Here is an 18,116-nt window from a genome sequence, read left to right as displayed (position 1 = left end):
TCTCCACCTTCCTTCGAGACTCAATGTCTTCGTTAACACACAGTCTAATGTCTAGCTCTGAAAACCATTTGTAACCACTTAAGCTAATTGCTAATAGATATTGTTTTTTTTTTTCGAACTTGCTTTCAAAGTTTTAAAAACGTGTTTGCTAGGGAGAGATTTCTACACCTCTCATAAAGAATGTTTCGTTTCACTTTCCGATCGAAGTGGGATCTCACATTATAAATAAGAAATACTATCTCAACGGTACGAGAGATTATACTCAAAGTATATAATATCATATCGTTGTACAGGTTCATCGGATGGGGACGAATTTGAAATATTAAACAGTATGATTGGGTAACAAATGTCAAAAAGGAGATGAGGATGTGATATAAATCCAAATTGGCTTCCCTTATGTATCGATTTCATATTGGCTATTTATAAAGTACTTTACTCTATTTGTCGTATTATTATTATTTAACCTCCACGTGTCTTGTAAATTATCTGTCCTTTCGATCCTTTTCTTCCCATGGTCCCACTTTTTACCGTTTACTCTTTAAAGTAATTAAATAATTACTTAGCCGACACGTTGGAATTAACCACTTGGTGGCTCATATTGACTAATGTTTAGGGATGGGACAGTAACACAAATTAATTATTATGGATTAAGCATTGATTAGAAGCATTAATTATTTGTATAATATAATACAGTGGCATTAGTTAATTAAGCTTAATCATTTTGCAGAAGGTGGGGATTGTCCATTCAGAAATGAAGCAAAGAACGCTAATGAACTGCTTGGTTTGAAGCATGGCACTGCATGTCCAGCGCCTCTGAATGTGGCAAACGTTAGCCCAGCATATTCCTGGTACCAACCACTTACCTGCTTCTCGTGGTACCAAGGCCTCCATGCCTTGGTAATCGGCAGACCGAGCGAGCTAAGACTGTATCGAGTCGACAACACTGGCACTCTCCCATCAGTATCACCACTGTGCCAATATTCAAACCAATTTTAGGCACGGAATCATATCATATCTTTTGTTTAATTTTGTTCTAATTAAATTACCTGTAGATCCATACTCTAAGCCCAGCTCCAATCAGCTTCTCGTATATGGGAATAATCGAAGGCTTTGAATCATACCAGTTTTCGAATATGGTTGTGCTGTGTTTGTGTTTATAATCCAATCACAATTAGTTAATTAATTAATTAATTATAACATTGTTACATTATTATTACGTACTTGCAAATGCTCCAATTCTTCAGCTGCTGCCCATCACTCACATGAAGGGCTTCTTGAACATCTGGTCGGTTGTAAAATGTTTTCGCGTAATCATCCAAGCACGGATCGTATCCACCCATCATTCTTGGCATCTAAACACGTGTTATTATATAATATTATCTATTTTAAACATGTAGAAGACGGAGGATGGTGAAGTACCATGGTAGCGGAGCGTTTGATGGTTAGGGTTTGCATGGAGTTGCCATCGGTAGATGCGAGATTGGCAGTGCACAGAGACGTATAAAGGCTGTAAATGTCGATTTCTTTGTATTGGGTAAGCAACTCGTCCACTGCTTCACTGCAATTGTTGTTGCTCCAAGTGTCGTTGCTGTTAAAATCACAGCTTTCTCTTATTATTTTGTGAGTTTCATCGGATATTACTGCGTGGCTCCATGCATAATCCACCATCCCTCTCCAGTCATCGCTATCCGATGTTTCAGGATTTCCTAACTGTGAATTTATCAAATTATTCACAAAATAATATATAATAATAATAAAATAACGGAAAAATTAGGGATGTTCAAATGATCCAAGAACCCGACTAACCTAGATTACCCATCGTGAGTTCATTTTTACTTTAGTTAAAGAAGTTAGAACAACTGTTAGCCTTTGGTTTAGTAGAGTTGCTAAAAGTTGAAATTTGTTAGTGTTTTATCCACTATAAACAGTGTAACAGCTCTTCCCTCTCCTACTTCTACTCCAAGTTTTTAAAACAGCATGCCAGTGAGAGTTTTCCACGCCCTTACAAAGAATGTTTCGTTCTTCTCTCCAACTGATATGGAATCTCACAATCCATCCTCTTTCGGAGTCTAGCGTCCTTGCTATCATTCGTTATCCTCTCCAATCGATGTGGAATCTTACGAATATTGACAAGAAATATATCTTATTCACAACAAGAAAGATAATTGACAAACATAAAAGTTTAAGGTTTTTCTATTGTAAAATTGTTTCTTTTGCTTAATCTATTTATTGCTGTATATTTAGATCGTGAGTCATATTTAACATCCGAGTAAAATAAAATCCATTCTAATCAAAATTAGTGTTAACATTCTATTCTAATAAAAAAAAAAAACTTGAATATAAATTCGTGAAAATAACCCATCAAATTAGATACAATGAACATACCAAAACACCATGCAAATCGATGTGAAAGGAAGAATCTTTATTCCTATCGTGGATGAGCTCAGCCAGTTCAGGAACATACTTGCCTGTTGTTCAAGACACGTAACATGATTTTTCTCAAACAAAACAAAACAAAAACATGAAACCAAACAAAGAAGCACAATTACAACCTGCATAGCTCTCTCCTGCAATGTAAAAAGTGTGGTTTCTATACGATGGAAACTTAAGGAACCACTTCAGCAAAAAGTTATATGAATCATTCGCTGTTCCAAGAAACACCAAACAAAATCATTTGATTCATCCAAACAATACCTCCAATAAATTCTACAAATTGTTTATATTACATTACATTCATTACCTGTAAATTGGTCGCCCAAATTGTCATAATCACTAGTTGTATTTGAGTATGAAAAGCCAACACCAATAGGAGATTCCAAGAACAGCATATTGGCCACTACATCATCATTAAAGTGCACCCTTTTTTTTCTTAATTAAAGAACATTAAATTATAAAAAGAAATTATTATATATACCTTTATTCCAAGAATACTCATTTAATTTAACCCCATTTGCATCATTCTCCACTTTGAATGGACCAATCTCTTGTGTTGCCCCATAACCCACAGAGGAGCACCCAGGACCTGAAAACAATCTCTTGTCACCTCACCATACAACATTCAATTGGAGCCATAGAATAAATTATGATTTTTGTGTAATAATTAATTAACCTCCATTCAGCCATAGAACCAAGGGTTTTTGTTCTGGGTGAGACGCAGCCTCGTAGAACCAATAAAACAATGCCCTCCCGTGTGGCTCATGGACGGTGACATAGCCGGCAAAATGGCGGAATCCGGCAAGGGGCTGGCCGGGCAAGTTAGTGACGAGGTCGTCTTCTCCTTGTTTTTTCTGTAAACGCCATTGTGTTCTTCCCAATCCCAACGCAGCCTCCATAAACAGAGCACACACCACAAAAACTGTCGCCATTACTGAAAGCTTCATTTTTGATGTGGGGATTTGGAAACAACCCACTTCTCTATTTATACACCACATTTCTCCCTATACACTGATTTTAAAAATGACTCATCTCTGACACGTGGAAATATTCAAAAGAAGAGAGAGAAGATCTCCACTTGGCAAAAGACCTCGACACGCCCAGCTGCGAATCGAGACATATAATTAGCTCGGACACTATTTTATCCTCGATATTAACTTAGTCGATCACTTAAATGGTGTCGACTAAATCACTTAAATTGTTTTTTTTAGATTAGTTTGAAAAGTTTAGTACAGAATTTTAAAGGAATTTTGCATAATCCACTAAGGAGTGATTGTTTTGAAAGGGAACAATTAGGGCATAATATTTGTAAACAATGTTTGACTGACCATTTGTCCCATTGAAAAGCCAGGAAGGAAAGAGATACACGTGGCATTACATGGTTGGTTGAGGTGGAAAATATTATATATTAAAAAAAGGAGACGAGCCCAGATCTTGGTCATCATTACAAAGTGGAAAGATGGAATTTTGTGGCGAACCGATGATAATTAATAACCCATGAAATTGCGGGGAGGAAAAAAAAAATGCTATTTATTTGATATAGTGACGAGGATTCCAACTTTATTTTTAGTTGAATAATGAGATGGAATTCATTTATGTATTTAAATAACATTAGGATTCCATTTTATTTCTTAATTGGGTATTAATTATATGGTCTTTTGGTGCTATATGATTTTAATATCTTCCTCAGTGATATAACATTATATTCCCCACTTCTTATAACTTGTATCTACAGAGCTTTTAATATTCATAAATGTAGAATAACTTTTAATTCTCTTACTTTCTTGGGTGCCTAGCAATTCTTAGTTTATATAAAAGAATGAATGAACCAAGAATCGATGGGTTCCGAGCGCAATTTTAACAACCATTTCCTTTATGGGTTTATTTAATTGAGAATTTGTATGATAGTGGAAGTAGAATTGAAAGTTTGGCAAAGATTAAAGAGATGTTCTTTACCCTAACATTGATGAAGGAAAAGTTAGGCAGAGGGGGCTGGGTGGTGTGGCATAGTAGGCAACAGGGCAGGGGTTGGGTTGGGCACGCACACGCCGTTAATGGGCGACACTAATGCTTCAATATGAGTGGTTGTCTGACCGTTTTGGGGCAAAAGTATTGTAGTTTATGGACCCGTTAAAGTGGGGTCGTGTCTTTCTTTTTTGCATAAAAGCTTAGTCCACCTTTCGAATTAAAGTCTCCTTACCCAACCAATACCATTAATTAATGTTTCGCTATCCATATGTTTTTCTTGTAAAGTAGATTCTCATATATTGGGTAGAAAAGGTTAATTTTTTAAGTTAAATATTTTAACACAGTCTCCACAAAATAGATCTACGTCAAACTTAATATTTACATACCCAAATGTCTGAAATTGTTTTAAGTTAACCGAACATTATTATTAGACACAAGGGTTAAGAATAACTTATCAAAGACAAGAAGTACATGTAAAAGGTCAAGTGGATATAACAAAAGTTTGAACGTCAAAAGTAGGTGTAACAAACTTTATATAATAAGTGATAAATAATAATGCAAAAGAATAGAACATATTCGAGTCTATCCTAAATGGATTGGGCATGGAAGTGGAAAAGCGACGAAGAAAATTTTGTTGACTAAAAAGTCATATGAAGACTAGTCGCCCACTTAGCTGAGCTGCCGTTGCCACTGCCAGCAATAGCACATGCAAAATGGATGGGCGTGGGGTGCGACTCTTTAGCAGTTAGCAGCACCAATTGTTGCCAAACCTGCCTTTTCTTCCACCTTTGGCCCACTTGGTTCTCATCTAAACCAATACTTTTCTACCCATTTGGATGTCTTTGTTCCACTAACATGGCTGATGAATCACTTTTGAGTTTCGACATCGTGCCAAAAAAGGCATACCTTTTAATAAAGCGTTTTCAATACCATTTCGTGAGATATTGTCCTTTTGGGCTTTTCCTTTCAAAATTACAATTTCAATGGTCAATCGATGTCGTCCTATTTTTAATCGTGTCATTTTTTTCATCTTTTAATCTGTCCTCCACAAAATTTATTGGGTTAAAGTATCTTTTTTTTCTTTTTTTGTAACTTTTTAGTACTTGTACTTCAACTATTTAGACTTCTTCATCCATTGATGAATCTTTTTAGTAATCTTTTATTTCCATAGCCAATTCCGGAGTAGTTCTTTAAAATAATTTGTACTTGTTTGTTCATTACGTCACTGCACGGTCTATTCACGGCAGCTTAGGCTTGACTCGTGAACGGAGACTGACCCTGAAAACGGGGTGAGGCTAATCCGTTTCCTGTTCAAAGCCATCAATGGCGAACCTAGACCCAAATCCATTCGCAGAAATGAACGAACAAGAATCTGAACAGGGCCATGGCCGATCCTTCCTCAATTACTGGGGCAGCACCTCCGAGGAAGACTATTTCGCATCTCAACGAATCAAAGCCTCCAAATCCTTCTATACTTCACCTCGCGGCTTCAAGCTCTTCACTCGTTCATGGCTTCCTCTTCCTCCCACCCCTCCTCGAGCTCTCATCTGCATGGTCCATGGCTATGGCAACAACATCAGCTGGACCTTTCAAGCCACTTCCATCTTCCTCGCCCAGAAGGGTTTCGCTTGCTTTGCCCTTGACCTTGAAGGCCATGGTCGATCCCAAGGCCTCAAGGCCTTCGTTCCCAATGTCGACTCTGTCGTTCATGACTGTCTCTCCTTCTTCAATTTCCTCAAATTAGACCCCCAATTTCAGGGTCTACCCTCCTTCCTCTACGGCGAGTCAATGGGCGGCGCCATTTGCTTGCTGATTCATTTCGCCGATCCCAAAGGTTTTGATGGTGCGATTCTCGTCGCACCCATGTGCAAAATCTCCGATAACGTGAAACCCAATTGGCCGATTCCTCAATTTCTTACGGCGGTCGCGAAATTTTTGCCCACTTTAGCGATTGTTCCGACGGCAGATCTATTGGACAAATCCGTCAAGGTGGAGGAGAAGAAGATTGTGGCAGAGATGAATCCGATGAGGTATAGGGGAAAACCCAGATTGGGAACCGTCGTAGAGCTTCTTAGAGTAACAGAGCATTTGAGTCAAAGACTGAGGGATGTGACTCTGCCATTCATAGTCCTCCATGGAAATGCGGATGTTGTTACAGATCCGAATGTGAGCAAAACTTTATATGAAGAAGCGAAGAGCGAGGAGAAGACGATCAAGATTTATGAGGGAATGATGCATTCATTGTTGTATGGGGAAACTGATGAGAATGTTGAAATTGTTCGAAATGATATTCTTTCTTGGTTGAACGGAAGATGCCGGACAAGTGTAGATGGTGATCGGAATTAGTAACAAAATGTATACATTTCTGGGAATTTTTGTTGGTTTTGAGTATCAAATTATTTGTATAAAGGATGATAAAAGCTTTGACGAGTTCTTGGCTTGTGGTTACCATTTTAATCTGATCTACGTCAAAATTGGAAATAAAATGGTATATTACAAAAGAGAAAAAAAAGAAATTATTTTTTAATTCTCATAGGTGAGGATCCGAATAAGACCCGTAAGCCCAAGACCCAGATCCATTAACTCGAACATTTTCAACTCCCGACTGCCAGTGATGAGGGGTCGCCGGTACGCCATTAATTACTTCGATTGAAAGCATTGCGATCCATTGCGTGCAGCAAAGAATCTTGAGGTTCCTTATCAGAGTAAGTTATAACAATTTCTCGTTGGCTTCTCTGGAGAATGAGTTTGTCGGATTTATTGTATGTTTTCGGCTGTAAAATTAGGGTATAATTCCTTAATCATATTTGTTCTCTAACCTGAAATTGGGTGCTTCAGAGGTAGGATTTAGGATAATTCCTTTATCTTCTGTTTGTGATGGCGTCGGATTATGATTACAGTAATCCTTTTGTTTTTATCTCAGATTTCTTCTAGGTGAGTTTGTGGATTTGTTTGTGTATAAACAATAGATTTGAAGGCGGTGCACTAACGTCATTGTTGTGGATTGTGATTTCGACAATTTGCAGAGAACGGAGTGATGGTATACTGCATAATCAAACAACTGCCTTACTGATTCTAGTTTAGTGTTATTTTAAGGAGTTAGAGGTGTTTCAATCGAGATTCTATGTTCAGATAGGTTTATAGTCTGTTATGGCTTTATGTCACTTACGCAGGCCGCATGGAAGAAGGTTATTAGAAGGGAAGATTGGGAGAAGAAGCTTAACGACGTAAGGATTAGGAAAGAAGACATGAATGAATTGGTAATGAATTTCCTCGTCACTGAAGGTTATGTTGATGCAGCTGAGAAATTTCGGATCGAGTCTGGGGCTGAGCGTATCCATTAGTTAATTTAGTTCCTGCTAATTATGTGGTGTTCTGCGTATTTTTGCATTATTTGGTTCTCCTTATGAATATATAGCAGAAATAGATCTTGCAACCATTACAGATAGAATGGCTGTCAAGAAGGCAGTACAATGTGGTAATGTTGAGGATGCAATTGAGAAAGTGAATGATTTGAATCCTGAGGTTTGATTTCTGAACTAAAAACTTTGTTTGATTCTTAGGTTATATGGGTATCATAATCTTAAGAAATAATAGTGAAATCAGATGTTGGGTCATTTTACTGCTGTTGGCTTCCCATGATGAATAGCTTCTTGAGTTGTATGATTATGCAACTGGGACTTTGAGTGCTGATTGACATGTTTTAGACCAGCTACCAATCAAAGTTCCTCACATAATTACTACCTTGCGTGCGTTTGGAATTTTCATATTCATTGAACCAAAATCTGGTGTGTACTTGGGATCTTAGACGATTAGTGTGAGATCCCACGTAGTGGAAGCCTTAAAGGGAAAGCCCAAAGAGGACAATATCTTCTAGCGGTGGGCTTGGGCTGTTACAAATGGTATGAGAGACAGTCACCGGACGGTGCATGGGCTTGAACTGTTACAAATGGTATGAGAGACAGTCACCGAACGGTGCGAGACACTGATCAGAGTAAGACTAGACTCTCTCATAGTAGATGCGGTCTAAAACCTTGAGGAGAAGTATGGAAGGGAAAGTCCAGAGAGAACAATATCTACTAGCGGTTGTTAGCGGTGGGGTTGGGCTATTACAGTTAGCCATTTTACATCGACATGTGGTATATTGCTTGATGAGTTGATGACACAAATTTGCTTCATCTATTTGGAATTTTGATATTCATTGAACTAAAATCTGGTGTGTACTTTGGGATCTTAGATGGTTAGTGTGAGATCCCACATCGGTTAGGGAGGAGAACGAAACATTTTTTATAAGGGTGTGGAAACCTCTCCCTAGCAGACACTTTTTAAAAACTTTGAGGGGAAGCTCGAAAGGGAAAGCCCAAGGAGGACAGTATTTGCTAGTAGTGGGGTTGGGCTGTTACAAATGATATAAGAGTCAATTACTGGACGGTCCAAGACACTAATCGGAGTAGGGCTAGACTCTCCCCATGGTTGACACATTTTAAAACCTTGAGAGGAAACTGAATGAAAAGTTCAAAGATGACAATTTCTGGCAGCGGTTGTTAGTGGTGTGGTTGGAGTGTTAGAGTTAGTCATATGGGTTGTTAGGGGTGGGGTTGGAGTGTTAGAGTTAGTCATGAGTGGATGACACAGAATTGATCCATCTATTTGGGAATTGCCAATGAGCCTTTTCTTTTCCCTCGTTCTTTCTGAGGGTGAGGGTGTGATTCCTCTCTCTTAAGTGATCTTTTGACTCTCATGGGTATCTATAGAATGGATTGGATTCCCAATCATCTTATTGAAGAATAATAACTTTTTGTAAGAGAAACAACTGACTAAATATCATTCATTGCTATCATGCCAGCTTTTCTGATCAAGTTTCATATGGTAACTGGAGAATAGTTGGAGATTGTTTGTTTAAAGTTCTTTCTCAGTTTATGATGTTATGTTACCGAAGCACCTAAAACACACTCTCGCTTGCAGATATTGGATACAAATCCCCAATTGTTTTTTCATCTCCAACAGCAAAGGTTGATAGAACTAATTCGTAATGGAAAAGTAGAAGAAGCTCTTGAATTTGCACAGGAGGAGCTTGCACCAAGGGGAGAAGAAAATGTACTTTGACATTGGAATATCATATGAACACTAAAACTATTTATTCCCTTCCCCTTCGCCTGCTCTCCAAAATAACCCGTGTAGCGTGTACTTCTTTCAGCAAAGCTTCTTGGCAGAGCTGGAGAGAACAGTTGCTTTACTTGCGTTTGAAGATGTTTCGAACTGTCCCATTCGAGACCTTCTGGACATCTCTCAGCGCCTGAAGACGGCAAATGAAGTCAATGCAGCCATCTTAACAAGTCAGAGTCATGAAAAAGGTTAACATCCTTGCCACCCCACCTTCTGCATTTGAATTACCTCGCTTTAAAATAATAGTCTTTTTCCTCCTTAAGACATGCTCTGCTAAATTTCTGCCTCGCCCAAAGACACATTGGCAATGAAAATTGAACCATAGTGAAGAGACAAGACAATATTTTTGCAACGATTCAGGCCCACCATTAACAGATATTGTCCTCTTTAGGCTTTCCCTCGAGACTTGGCTTTCCCTCAAGGCTTTAAACTAGGTCTGCTGGGGGGAAGGTTTCCACACCCTTGTCCTCCCCAACACCCTTGTGTTTTGTTCTCCTCCCCCACACCCTTCTCCTCCCCAAGGAAGGGATATCACAATTTTGGAGAATTTTGGAGGGTGTAGGTGATTCGACTTAGACGTAACGAAGTTAAGAACAGTCATTTAATTTCAACTACATATTTAGTAGTTATGCTAACATATTATGAGTTGATAGTAGTTATGCTAACATATTATGAGTTGATAACGTTATCGTCTCGTTCTGCTGCAGATCCGAAACTGCCAAACTTGTTGAAGATGTTAATGTGGGCACAGGACCAACTCGATGAGAAAGCAGCTTATCCTCGCATAAATGATTTATCCACAGCTATGCTTGAAGATCCTCCCATTTGAGATATGTCATTCAAAAAATTACGTAGTCTCTGCCTATAAACGATGATTTAAATCTCTTTGAATTGATGAATTGATGAATTAGAAAAGGAAAGAAAGATACGGGTAGAACTACAACCAAAATCCTTTCCATTTAGGCAGTGAAATGAAAAGCAGGCCAAGCCGCCAGTGTAAAAACTACAATAATGAGAATTAAGGAAATAAATATGTTCAGTCATGACTCAGATTTCCCCCAAAGAACATAAGCCCGCATGGCGGAATTGTAAACATTGGCACAGTGCTGAAGTTCATATCTGGTGCGGCCATCGTCAAAATTAAGAGCATAGCTACTGGGATCATACTGAAACTTGAGTTTGAGTTGTCGGTTGCTTCCATTCTTGATAGCCTTCTTTAAAGCCGCCCTCACCCTCCAGAACAAATTCAAGCATTGCTTTTTACCGTACGCATTCATCCGCTCCAACCTTCTACCGCCCTCCAGTTTCATGGCGAGCCCACGACCTGTTCGATAAAAGTCCCCAAAGAATTACTGTATCGGGTTGGAGTTTTGAAGAGAGCGCAAGGTTTGTTTGAAGGAAGAATTGAGAATTAAATATGAAAGGGGGTGGTGGTGGTGCACATTGGAAGACTCAAATTCTATGATTGAGGAGGGAGAGGTGGGAGAAAAGAGGGGATGGTTGGCGCAGAGGCAGTGGGCAGAGAGCCTCTCTCTCAAATGTCGTATCGCTATCAGAACTTGTTGCTGGGCCGATGCTGCTGCTGCTGCTGGTATACAGCACCCGTTTGAAACGGTAACTCCCAAACCATTATAATAGGAAAACCATATCTCTTACTTCTTAACTAAGTACACCGATTCTTTAGACTTCAACTTTAATTTTTTTTTTCTTAGTTTTTTTTTTTTTTTTGGCTAAATTATAAAAAATATATTCTTACTTTCTAATTTTTCTGAATAAACACTTATTCTTTCCATAAAAGAAAAATTCAATTATATCTTAATCTTTTACAAAAACTTCATAAATATTCTTTATTTTTATTTTTATTTTTGCATTTTGACCAAACTTTACCATCTTTTTTTAGTAAAAAGTTGAGGTGACATCTTATTTGGATAAACTATAAAGTTCCATCAATTTTACTGTTTTTTTTTTGTCCAGTTCATGGGTATTTTTCATTTTTTTTACTGCTTAAATATTAAAAAAAAAAAAAAAAAAAAAAAAAAAAGCCATAGATGAAGATATGAAGATTTAAAATTTGAAATATTGCATCTTCTTTTATGTTATAATTTGGTTAGCATGTGTGCATTTATTAGGGAGATGGAAGACGAGTTGATATAAGGTATTAATAGTGGGTGCCAATATTCCCTTATCTTAATCCCTTTTTGGCATCCCAAAGTGGGAGTGGTTGTTCACATTCAATTGAAAAAGTTCAATACTAAAGTCTAGGACATATGAGTTGGTATGAAATCTTTTATGTGAAACAAAATTAAAATTATTGAAATTATGTTTAAAGTAAGAACATATCGTATCATTGTAGAAATACGTGATATCCTCTTAAAATTTAAAAATCTTTGTCTATCATGTAAAGAGATGATATCTAGAGATTCATATTTAAGCTTTGTTACGCTAATCATGTGTTTTAGAGAAGAATTGATTTGAACATGTAGCAGCTCAAGCCCATAGTTAGCAAGTATTGTCCGCTGTGACCCGTTACGTATTGTCATCAATCTCACGGATTTAAAACGCATCTACTAGGAAAAAGTTTCTACATATTTATAAGAAATGTTTCGTTCTCCTCTCCAACCAAAGTGGTGCCTATGGAAACCTCTTCCTAATAGATGAGTTTTAAAATCGTGAGGCTAACAACTATACGTAACATGTCAAAATGAACAATATCTACTGGCGGTGGGTTTGGATTGCTGCAAATTGTATCAGAACTAGACACCAAGTGGAGTGTCAACGGAGATGTTGGGTTTCCAAAGAGGGTAGATTGTGAGATACCACGAGAGACTCTAACAAATCAGACAATATCTAGTGTGATGGTTGGTTGAAGAGAGGGACTATTGAAATTGCAACCCCAAAGTGAAGGACAACGTGAAATCTGACACTTATTGGGCCATGGGTCTTATGTCTTGTCTACAAGAAGTGGCCCGATTTGAAGGCCCATTAATGTCTACTGGACAGAGGACATCAAATGGACCATTTGTTCGGTTGTTTAACACACGAGTCAATGCTATATCTTTACAAAAATAATGATAATGGTTTGTTTTTCTAATTCAACATACTAACAAAATGATTATGAAACACACTCTAAATTATTTTAAAATTATACAACCTTAACGCCAAACTCAAACATAGCAATGAATTAAAGTTGATAAGAGCCAAAAACAAATGATTTGAAATGCATAGAATTATACTAAAAAATAAAAAAAAGAGAGAAAAAAAGAGGGGCCCTTTTCCATTATTACTTAATATCCATTTGGTAGTCACTTTGTGATGCAACCAACCAACGAAAGAGCATACCCGCATACACAAATTTGGACAGTTTTTGTGTGCTTTCACGTGGGCTGCCTCCTCTTTGTCCCCTCAAACCTCACACCTTTCCTTTAAATATTACCCCATCTTCTCTACTCTTTACCCTCCTTTTTCCATCCAATTCTACATCACCTTATACATATTTTCAATTATCCGTTCTCGAAGGATTAGGGTCAGATCGTTCAAGCAAGATCGTAACAAATAGTTTTTTTACCCTCCTTTTGGGGGAGCCCAAAGCAAAGCTACGAGAGCTTATGCTCAAAGTGGACAATATCATACCATTATGGAGAGTCGTGTTCATCTAACAAACAAAATTTGATAACTGAGTCAAAATATAGTATTTATGCTCTCAGAAAAAGAAAATTAGTAGGACTATTCTTTTAGGTATTTTTTTTTTGGGTGACTAATCATCATTTTGCATCTTTCTTGCCTCCTAATATTTTTGGTTTTGGAAAAAAATAACACCCACCTTTAAAATACTTTACCCCTTTTTGTTGTTAAATTATATTCATATCGAAAAACTATAGGTTATAATAAAAAGTGATTATACGTATAGTTTATAATAATGTTTAGATCATAAAGTTTTATCATTGAGCCAAACAAAGTGGCAACTCCAATTTCCCACCGCTCCTTTTCAAATATTCTAAGGAAAAGGAGAAACGTTAAAAACTAAGAAGGAAAATGGTCCTGTCTTGGTACGTAATAATATAATACATAAAGTTACATAAGGACCATATCTACGGTGGGCCAGCCAAAGGGGATTGGATGGGGCCCATGGAAGCCTTTTCGTACACTCAAAGTGAACTGCTGTAAGCCCATAGGAACAGGGCTGCTTCTTGTAGGGAGCCCAAATTCATAACAGCTAGGCCTTACGTGGGCCCATGCCATCAAAAGCAGCCGCACTGTCACTCACTCTCCCTGCGCCCAAACAAATATTAATACGAAAAGAAGCCAACCAAACCATAGCTATATCCGTTACCAAACACTCCCCAATCATTATTATCCATTTTATTTTTCATGAATATTAATTTTGAATGTGCGATTAAAAAAAATAAATTAAAATTTATTTTTTAACTGGAAATGACATTATTGTCTCACTCACCCCTCTTAATTTTGCATGGCCACTCAACGACAGGGAGGGACCAATGAGGAAAATTAAAATTGCAAGGTTTGATGTTTTTTATTTTGTACTCCAACACGCAATCACACGTGCGATGCTTCACTTCACACGCACGCGGGGGATTAGGGTTTGACCTGTGTGTCTTTTGACTGACTCAATGGTCAGGATTTGTTGTTTTTTGCACGGTGGGATCTGAAACGTTGATTTTCTTTTTTACACGAGGATCTCGAGGAAAGAACTGGATGCTCCACATATTCGGCTTCGGTCGGGAAAGCCCGACACCAATACGGTTCTTTTATGGACCCACCGTTCCTTTTTTATTTATTTAATAACCACTTGTCCACGTGGCAGATTGTGAGTGGATAGATTCACAAAATGAGGCTTTCGGCCCGGGCACATGACCGGACGCATGTGGGTATGTGGGTCCAGTTAGATGGATTCGGTCATCAAACAAGCTGGGTCGGATCTAGTATTTTCTTTTTAAATTTAATTTAATTTTATTGGATCAATTAATTTGGTAGGCCTTGTGGAGAGGAGTGGCAGTTTATGTAATTTTGATTAGAAACAAAGGGGTAAATGGGAATTTGGAGTCGGTCCAACCCCTGGCGGGTGGGTTGGAACAACGAGCCCAGAAAAGGCAAAATGTTGGCCCATTTAGATCCAATGTGTTCATCTGTGGAGGAACCATTCATTTATTAAATTATTGTTGTTTTTCTTATTTTCATGCTTTAATCATCTTCTCCGTATGAACGCGTACATACTTTACTACTCAGTAGCTTCGCTTTAGCAATGGCGATACTGTAAATTGGCGCAGTCAATTGGAATCTGAAACTTTCGGAAATTTCTGGGTTTAGCTAAGACAACCACTTCCAAAACGACGATTCTAATGGAATTTCTAATCCAAATTCCAAAGCCCCCTTTTCACCTTCTGGTAAACTGTGGAATTTTGTTGTGATGGTAATGGTAGCCCACACCTTCAATCTCTCTCTCTCTCTCTTCTGTCGCTGTTCTCTCTCTCTATATTACGAGTTTGGTAGCTGCTTAAGTTTTTGATAACACCGAAAAACCCTGAAACTTTTCCCTCCAATTCTTCTTCTTCATAATTAAGCTGCCATGAGCTACGAATCCAGCTATGTCGGAACGGGGAAATTCGTCTGAAACTTTTGGGCATAATATGGGTGAAGAAGGTTATGGATGGTCCCCGACTGGGGCTCCTCTTGACGTCCAGAGAGAGGACCACTGGAGGCACTTCGACAACTCCGTCGATGCAGTCTCTTTTGGTTTTGTTGCCACTGCCATTCTCGTCTCAATGTTCTTGCTCATGGCTATCTTTGAAAGGTTTTTGCGACCCACTCCGACCGCTTTCTCTCACACCGGCCGTCGGACCCACCTTGACCCTGAGGCTCAGATGGGGTTCGCTGGAAAGCTTGGCCACTCATCACCCAAAGTGAGTTCGCCCAATTTGTCCCTCATCGGTTTCTATTTCGTTTTAGATTTTGCTGTTTATGTCTGAATTTTGTTATCTGGACTGTTGGATTCCCGGGATGAAAGCTGAAATGAATCGGGTTTAGATATCTGTTTTTCTTTTGATTCATAACATGCGAGTGTTTGGATATTCATAACTTAATTTTGACATGACTTTTCTTCTAAATTGCACTCTAAAGGGCACCTTGAACATCAAGATGAGCTCGTAGTTCTTGCCTTCTCCCTGAATTTTGCAGTATTTCCTATGAACACTGAGTTTTATCAGCCTTATCTTTCTTCAACTCCATAAGGGGGTGGGGGGGACAACCTAGTGGGCGTATAATTCGTTATTTACCTTTTAGAATTCTCTTCCATTTCAAAATAAGCAATCTCATTATCACAGGACGGTATCATCCTGTAATTATGGATACTAGGCAAGGACATGGTAGTTGTTCGTTTAATGGTCACTTCTTGTTTTGCCACTTTCGGCCAAGTGCTTCTGATGTTTTGCCCCACCAACTCACTCATCAAGTCAACCTCAATGCCTTCCATATCCCACATGGCCCTTGCCTCTGTCATGGCCATGGAGTCACTTTCCCCCCTTGTCTAGTTAGTATTCTCATACAATCAAATTGGTTAGACGAAGAATCGACTTTAGGATGATTTAAAAAAAAAAAAAAAAAAAAAATTACATCGTAAATACAAAGTTTAGCAGTGGAGCATTGCTGGCTGAAACCGTGTCAAGAATTTGTGACACATCTGTAATCTATGGCTGCACCTTGCAGCCTTCAAAGAAACATATGAGGCCTACCTAGTTGTCCTGTCTAATTACTCAAGAACAGGGCTGATTCTTGTATGTGCAAAGGTGTTGGGAATACTAACAAGGGCATACTTTTAATTACCTAGAAGTTGTTTGAGTTGAGTGGCTATAAATAGAGTGAGTTTAGGGGTTTGGGAGGTACCTAGAATTTGGATCCCAGTTTTGGATTTAGTATCTCTACCATTTTCTGTTTTGGTTTTAGTAGTGATTTAACAGGAAATATAGTACTACTTCTAGTAATGGATTGTTATATCTCAGTACAAATTTGTGCTTTCTTTAAGCTACAAAAACGGTAAGCACTAATGAGGGAAGAAGAGATATTCACCATAGATTGCTTCTTTAACTGGTCTATGATTGATTCCCTGTAATTGTGAGGTCCAACATCGATTGGAGAGGGAAACGACTGTGAAGCTCGAAGGGGGGTGGACACCTTGGCGGTGGGCCAGCAAGGATGCTGGGTCCCGAAGGGGGTGGATTGTGAGTTCACACATTGATTGGAGAGAGAACAAGTGCACTCTGGGTCCCGAAAGGGGGTCAATTGTGAGATTCAATATCGATTGGAGAGGGAAACGATTGTCAGCGAGGATGCTGGGCCTCGAAGGAGGGTGGATTGTGAGATCCCACATCGGTTGGAGAAGAGAACAAAACATTCCTTATAAGGGTGTAGAAATCTCTCCCTAGCAGACTCGTTTTAAAAATCTTGAGGGAAAGCCTAGGAAGGAAAGCCCAAAGAGAACAATATTTGCTAACGGTAGGCTTGGGCCATTACAATAACATTGAAAGATCTCAAGACTTAGCTGGTTTCTCGCAAGGGCCGACCCTTAGTGACAAAGTCATTGGCTGCTGCCCGTTTACAACGTGAGAAAAGTTATCTGTTTGTTTTGCAGTTCTGTTTGTCAAATATATTGTGCTATTTCTTTATACTGCTGGCTGTCTTATGATATGTTGGACCTTGTCCTTTCCTCTTGAACTTGTCCTTTCATCTACAAGTAAGGAAGTTGATTACTGGTTAAATTCCAAAGGCATAACAATCTTCAGCCATCTACATTTTTGTTTTGTTTATATGCAGATGACTGTGTATTCCTGTGGAGTTTCAGTGCTAATGCCTGGAGATCATATTCCTACATATATTGCCCACCCGGCTCCCGTCCCGTGTCCCCCTGAACGCATTCCATGGCCACAACATCAACACAATGACATATCCCATGCCACAACCAGTTCCCATTTCACTGAAAACTCGAGTTCTTTATGAAATCGAACATACCGAGGATGCAAAAGAGTTCACTAGTTTTTGATTGATTCAAGCAAAACTGAGGCTGTTTTTCCCCCATTTCCAGAGGTTCTTATTCTGTATATACGCTCACAGCCCACCTTGCTTTACCTCATCTCTCTGCATTGCCTTCTTCAAGATAGCAAGTTTCACATTTTTATGCCTTCCGCAAGGTTAAGCTTTTATCTCTTTTTTGGCTCTGAAAATCTGGCTTGACGCCTCTGCAATCATATATACAAATTTCTCTTTGTGCAGGCGAACTTCACCTGTTGAGATATATATGAAATGCATGCTCGTTTCTTCTACATATACTCGTTTCTACTTGAATCAGTCATTGTTCTTGAAATTGTTTTTGTCTGCTACAAAGATCAAGAGTTCAAAATAGCCTACAATAATTGATTCCCTTCCTTGTATCTTACAACCAGAGACAGAGAATCCAACAAGAAAAAGACAGCATATACCCACAATATAATATACAAACACAATATTACATGAAAATGCAGCAACATAGATCGCCCCGAACC

General features: G+C 38.6%; 3 protein-coding genes and 1 pseudogene across 5 annotated transcripts; 3 read left to right on the top strand and 1 right to left on the bottom strand.

Moving 5' to 3' along the window:
- Positions 1 to 624: 624 nt before the first annotated feature.
- LOC111783255 (serine carboxypeptidase-like 31) lies at positions 625 to 3,405 on the bottom strand. Its single transcript, XM_023664169.2, has 9 exons — positions 3,110 to 3,405; positions 2,915 to 3,022; positions 2,741 to 2,836; positions 2,553 to 2,645; positions 2,386 to 2,468; positions 1,420 to 1,710; positions 1,222 to 1,352; positions 1,047 to 1,142; positions 625 to 969 (listed from the first exon to the last, which is right to left on the bottom strand). Exons 1-9 carry the CDS (start codon positions 3,378 to 3,380, stop codon positions 717 to 719), a joined length of 1,422 nt encoding a protein of 473 aa, XP_023519937.1. The 5' UTR covers positions 3,381 to 3,405; the 3' UTR covers positions 625 to 716.
- A 2,257-nt stretch (positions 3,406 to 5,662) lies between these two features.
- On the top strand, positions 5,663 to 6,831 carry LOC111783512 (caffeoylshikimate esterase pseudogene; annotated as a pseudogene).
- A 135-nt stretch (positions 6,832 to 6,966) lies between these two features.
- LOC111783513 (protein GID8 homolog) lies at positions 6,967 to 10,610 on the top strand. Of its 3 annotated transcripts, none has more exons than XM_087120517.1 (7): positions 6,967 to 7,106; positions 7,325 to 7,441; positions 7,575 to 7,734; positions 7,820 to 7,926; positions 9,367 to 9,498; positions 9,599 to 9,755; positions 10,275 to 10,610. In XM_087120517.1, the coding sequence occupies exons 2-7, from the start codon at positions 7,439 to 7,441 to the stop codon at positions 10,394 to 10,396; spliced, it is 681 nt and encodes a 226-aa protein (XP_086976643.1). In that variant the 5' UTR covers positions 6,967 to 7,106; positions 7,325 to 7,438; the 3' UTR covers positions 10,397 to 10,610. The 3 variants fall into 3 exon arrangements, with proteins under 3 accessions (XP_086976643.1, XP_086976645.1, XP_086976644.1); XM_087120518.1 differs by lacking the exon at positions 6,967 to 7,106 and adding an exon at positions 7,107 to 7,241; XM_087120519.1 differs by lacking the exon at positions 7,325 to 7,441 and having other exon boundaries at positions 6,970 to 7,106.
- Positions 10,611 to 14,742: 4,132 nt separating this feature from the next.
- On the top strand, positions 14,743 to 17,897 carry LOC111782932 (CTTNBP 2 amino-terminal-like protein). The gene is made up of 2 exons (XM_023663783.2): positions 14,743 to 15,485; positions 17,392 to 17,897. The coding sequence occupies exons 1-2, from the start codon at positions 15,171 to 15,173 to the stop codon at positions 17,572 to 17,574; spliced, it is 498 nt and encodes a 165-aa protein (XP_023519551.1). The 5' UTR covers positions 14,743 to 15,170; the 3' UTR covers positions 17,575 to 17,897.
- The last annotated feature ends 219 nt before the right edge of the window (positions 17,898 to 18,116 follow it).

The sequence above is a fragment of the Cucurbita pepo genome, chromosome 20, assembly GCF_057944985.1.
Source record: "Cucurbita pepo subsp. pepo isolate OVF chromosome 20, ASM5794498v1, whole genome shotgun sequence".
Classification (NCBI taxonomy): Eukaryota; Viridiplantae; Streptophyta; class Magnoliopsida; order Cucurbitales; family Cucurbitaceae; genus Cucurbita; species Cucurbita pepo.
The sequence above is the reverse complement of the archived record's forward strand: the minus strand, read 5'-3'. Positions and strand labels throughout refer to the sequence as shown.